At 27.2% G+C, this 5,449-nt stretch overlaps 1 protein-coding gene across 1 annotated transcript in view; it reads right to left on the bottom strand.

Annotated features, from left to right (window-relative positions):
• Window positions 1–5,449, bottom strand: part of LOC117173300 (putative inorganic phosphate cotransporter) — a 48,431-nt gene that overhangs the window by 35,156 nt on the left and 7,826 nt on the right. The window contains exon 2 of the mRNA XM_033361788.1: window positions 2,457–2,593. Coding sequence (XP_033217679.1) covers window positions 2,457–2,593 — 137 coding nt within the window. The remainder of the gene's footprint in view (window positions 1–2,456; window positions 2,594–5,449) is intronic.

Here is a 5,449-nt window from a genome sequence, read left to right as displayed (position 1 = left end):
ACTCCCGCCATTTGTCCGTTTCCGGAAAAGTAAATTCCCAATTTTTTTTAAATCGCTTAACATTAATCCGTGCCCTGGGCCTTAGAAATTAGCACGGGGTTTTGAAAAGAATAATTTCCGCCCAATCATTTTTACTCCCCCCCCCAACCATTGTATTGTGTTCAAAAAATGCTCCAAACAATGCCAAATGCCATTTTTATGTAAAATTCATGATAAAGACGACATTTTTGGAACTTTTTCAACATCCATTATTTTTATTCGATAAGTGACAAGTTTAAAAGTATTTTCTAATAAATTTTGAATTGTTCAAACAATTTTTGTTTCGCCTTTAAATCATGGAAAGTTATCATTTTTCGGGATTAATAATACAGTTAATGAATTTAAATAATAATATTTCTAACTTAATATATTTGTGCAATTATTTAAACAATTTTCATTGGTTTAAACCATTTTTCCCCTGTGAATCTAACAAATTTACTACTTTTTAAAATCAATAATGCAATTAATAATTAATCATTAGTCTCTTGAGAATTTTCACAGGAAAGGTGGAGAAATTGCTTGTTCTTTGTTTTCATAGTTTACACTGTATCCCTTAATATTTAATGTTTTCTTATTTCAGAACTTATACCCTATTTATTTAAACATTAATTATTTTTTTAAACTAGAATATTCTCCAGCTTTCCTATGAAAAGGAGCATGTCTTATTTATTATTTAAATAATTTCAAACTGCCTTTCACAAACAATATCACTCTTAAAATTAATTACCTCTGACATTAATTTAAGAGAATAATAACTTTTCACGATTTATAGGATAAAAAAATGATTTAAACAATTTCAAAGTATCCTAAACTTTTCGAACATCTTTTGTTTCACCCTTCCCCCTCAAATTTTAAAAAATGACTCGAAAAAAATCTCACAAATTTGAGCGAAATAGTTAAATATTTAATGTTATAAATAAATTAGTTCAATGTTATAAATAATTAGGTGTTGCAGTATGTTGTTTAAAATTCGTTAAAGAATCAGTATCCATGAAAAATTTTGACTGTGGATGACTTTAAGTCAATCTTATGGGTCCCCAAAATGAAAACCCCAATAAGTGGTAAATTTGAATTTTACGCAATATTGCAATTTATTAATGCTTTTTTTATAAATAATCCTTAATCGATAATTTAAGAATACTAAGTCATATGTTCACTAATTTTCAATTGTTTAAACATTTTTTGTTTCAGGTAAGTTAAATAATGCGTGTTTGTTCAAGTATATAGTTTATCTGAAAAAAGAAGGAGAAACATTTGATGGCACCAAATATTCAATATATTTTAATATTTTAAATACTAATTTATTTTTCAATAAAAGTCTTAAATATTTAAACAAATTTAAATAATTTAAATAATTTAATTTTTTAATATTTTATTTTTGCGATTTTTTGAAAATTGAAATATTTTAAAATACTATTTTGTTTTCTAAAAATACTCTTAAATGTTTAAACTCGTTCAAATTGTTTAAATAAATATATTATTTAAACTTTTTTTTGTTTCGGGTAAGTCGCAAAATGAACAAATTTTCTAATCTTTAAGAGTTCTTTAATCAATGATAACAATTAAACAATGTGTTTGATTAATTTTACAATTATTTAAATAATGCGTGCTTGTCAAAAAAGCCGGAAAAACCTTTTACGAGGGTGAATTGAAACGTGTCCGACCTAACAAAGAAAGAGCAACAGTTTAGCCACATTTCAATAATTTTCCAGTAACTTGAAGTGAAAGAAGTAGAAAGAGCAAACTTTGATGTCAATTATCTACCGATTAGTTTGTTTCTGACAGCCTTTGAAAGTGAGTGTTTGTCTCGTATATGCTGCGAATGGAAAAATTGGAATATCACGCCGTTATAAAATTCCTTCAATTAAAAAAATTAAGATTATGGTTATTAATTGTATAACAAATTTTGATTTGTTAAAAAATTGCAATTATCATTACAAAGCCAATTATTACTTTCAAGTATTATGATCTGTCGAAAACTTGGTGAATAAAATGTTTCTCCTGCTTTTTTTTAGGAAACATATATACTTGAATAAACACTTATTATTTCAATAATTGTGAAATGATTTCAACAAATTATTTTATCATTATCTGATTAAAGAACTCATGAAATTAAAAAATTAATTAAAATATAACTCAGTATTTTTAAATAGCCAATTATTTATTATATATTAACAAAATATTTCAAAAAACGTTAATAAATTGTAATATTACGTAAAATTCAAATTTGGCACTTATGGGGTTCTCTTTTGGGGACCCATAAGAGTGGCTTAAAATCATTCACCAACCAAATTTATGATTGATTTACAAAAAGCTGACTTCCCCACTTGTACACGGCAGAGAAATCATTACCAATAGAATATTTAAATAACTTTTGTTTTCTGTTGCTATAGACTATAGAGTTCGCAGTTCCATACCTCAAAGTTCGGATTGGCAGTAGTAGAATTATCAGTCATGGCGACTATCGCCACTGACATGCTGACTCGTAATCCATAAGAGATGGTCATCCCCAGGAACAATAGGAATATTTGAAGGTGCCTCTTCCCTATGATTCCTGGTGAAATATCAGAATTGCTTCTTAAAAGAAACGCTCTTTCGTTATCCATTACTGATGTGGATACTGAATAATTAACAATCTGACGTCGGAAAAAAGTTCCACCGTCGTAAAATTCAAACCTTGCAAACTTTCGACTTTCAGCACTACACTGAGTATCTGTTATATATAACCTCGGTTTTCTTATCTGGGTTTAAAATAATGAGCCACGTGAATTAGCGTTTGTGTTATTTATACGAACAAGTTATCACAATCCGAAGTCGAAATTGGAATTATTATTACCGAAATATTTAATACAGGTATACTTTATAATACACGGTAACTTGCGCAAGACAATTTTAGCGCAGATTCCGATTGAATTTTCTGCGAGAAAATGAATCAAAATTTTTAAATCCATATCTCGATTCTTGCATATTTCTATTTGTGTATACATAAAAAATGATGACATTATTAAAACCGACTTACAGTTATTATGAATTTCGACAGGGTTTTTGACGAAAAAAACAAATTTCAATCTCAAATCGTTATCTCAAGTAGACTTAGATATACATATTGAATGTTTATATACAATAAGTATATAATTAATATGATTCAAAATAAAAATATAATAAAAATAACACAGCCCGCAAGAATAACATTTCCAGTGCGACAGAAGGATTTTTTACGAGAAAAAAAATATTATTATTAGTTTTATGTGAAAACTAACTATTGTATATTTCTATGAAGCAACTCTTAAGATATTGTATTTTTGTCTGTCGTTTTTATCTATATACAGTGTTTATATCAGCTTAACCACGAAAAAAATAATAACAAATTCTATTTTTTGGTCAAACTGCAAGTTACGAAAAAAAATGAAGAGACCAAAGTTGTTATTCAAAAAAAAAATCTAAAATTTTTAAAATTAATTTATGTTACAAAAATACATAACATAACATTGAAAATAATCAAATTAAATTCATGGAAAATAAGATGCAATAAAATGTTTCATAACAAAATTGTTTTGTTTTTTATAGGATGCTCAGTTTTTTAAATGATATAAAAAAGACAGTAAAAATACGTCTGCTTCAATATCAGTGCGTATTATGAACTGTAATAATATACATTTATTGAAGTTATACATTTTTTAAGGTAAATAAGAATAAAAATTAATGCAAAATAAAGAACAAACATTAAAGTAATAATGAAAGAGCTTCAACAAAAGAGAATTCACAATCACTAAATAATAACTATCTATTCTGTCACCATTATTTTAAAAAGTCTGTGATGTTCTACGTTGCACATCCAAGATATATATTTTTATATAAATTTGCATAAAGTAGAATATTCTATGTTTGATAATCTATAAATTAAGTTTTTCCCCCCGCAAAATAACATGAAATATGATTCAGTTCTGTACCGAATTATCACAAAATAAAGTGATTTTTTCAATCTTTACGAAGATATTGGCAAAATAGTAATAATATCTTTCCCTGGTTGCAGCCAAAGTCGAATTAGAAATTATGAGTGTGAGAATCGTATATAGTTCAGACGTTCAGACTAACTGAATCGCAGGGGAAACAGAATACAACTTTCTTGATACGTCATGGATATTTTGAGTGAATTCATGTTTAAAATTAGCCCCAGGACATTTTAAAATATTCATTATTTCGGAAAAGATTCATAATTATTAATTTGAAAAATCAAAAAAATATTTATAAAAATTGTTTCTTAAAAAATTACTTAACTTTTGTGAACAAAGTAACGTAGTGCCTGGGGAGGGGGGGGGTCAACGAATAACTCTGGTGCGTCACACGAGGGTTATGAGTGGTATAAAGATATCCAGAAAATCGTTAACTTTTTTTGAAGGCCTCTAACTGGAAAATTAGTATAGCAAAATTATAGACAATCCCTGGAGGTGGGTAAATTCTCACAAATCCCTGTCACTAGTCGCACAAATAGCCACATGTCGCCCGCGCCAGTGAATTAAAAAATACTCAATTATTTTGATACGAAAAATATGTCCGATGAAAACTGCGATTTAAACGCCTGATAGACTGCAGTCATAAATTTTAACAGAAATAGTTTTTTAATTTATTTTTAAAGACGGTTCCTAAAACACCGGTGGCTTTGACGATCACATTCTCATTGCTACAATCGCACTTCGCGCTCGGCAATTAGGTTATAAGGTATATCTTATAAGACAGTGTTAATAAAAAATATGAGTTTTTTATTTAATTTACCAAACTGATTCCCGAACTGATTCCGTTCGTTCATTGCTTGGTTCTAAGTCAACTCCACAAAAATGTCTAGTTAGTTTGAGTAAAGATATTGAAAATCATATCACTGCGTTTTAGAAATATTCCAATGTAACTAATCTGCTTGATTATCAATTATCTAGAACATTTTTAATTTGGGTCCAATTGAAAAATAGAATTATGATAATTTGTAAAGCTTGTTGGAATCTACTAAAAATCACGATCAAAACTTACGGATCTCTTAAAAACAAAAATTTCATAATTTTGGAAATTGTCAAAATTTTTTATTTTTAATCTAATCGAAAAATTCCATTAGGATAGTTCTGAAATGTATTTAAATGTAAATAAACATGTTTTGTTGAGATTTGTTAATGAATCAAAAAGAAGTTTCTTCTATTTTTTGAAAATGTTTATTGAAAATGCTGAAAAGAATATAACTTTTTTTATTTTTATCGAAATCCAAAATGTCATTAAAATAATTTTCAAGCCTTTTTGTCATTGTCATGTACCATACACTTTATCAAAAGTTTCTAAAACTCTTTAAAACAATTTTTTTTTAATTTTGAAAATGATCTAACTATTTAAATTTTGATATCAGCAATAATTTTTATTGAGATTGTTT

The sequence above is a fragment of the Belonocnema kinseyi genome, chromosome 1 (genome assembly GCF_010883055.1).
Source record: "Belonocnema kinseyi isolate 2016_QV_RU_SX_M_011 chromosome 1, B_treatae_v1, whole genome shotgun sequence".
In the NCBI taxonomy this organism is placed as follows: Eukaryota; Metazoa; Arthropoda; class Insecta; order Hymenoptera; family Cynipidae; genus Belonocnema; species Belonocnema kinseyi.
The sequence above is the reverse complement of the archived record's forward strand: the minus strand, read 5'-3'. Positions and strand labels throughout refer to the sequence as shown.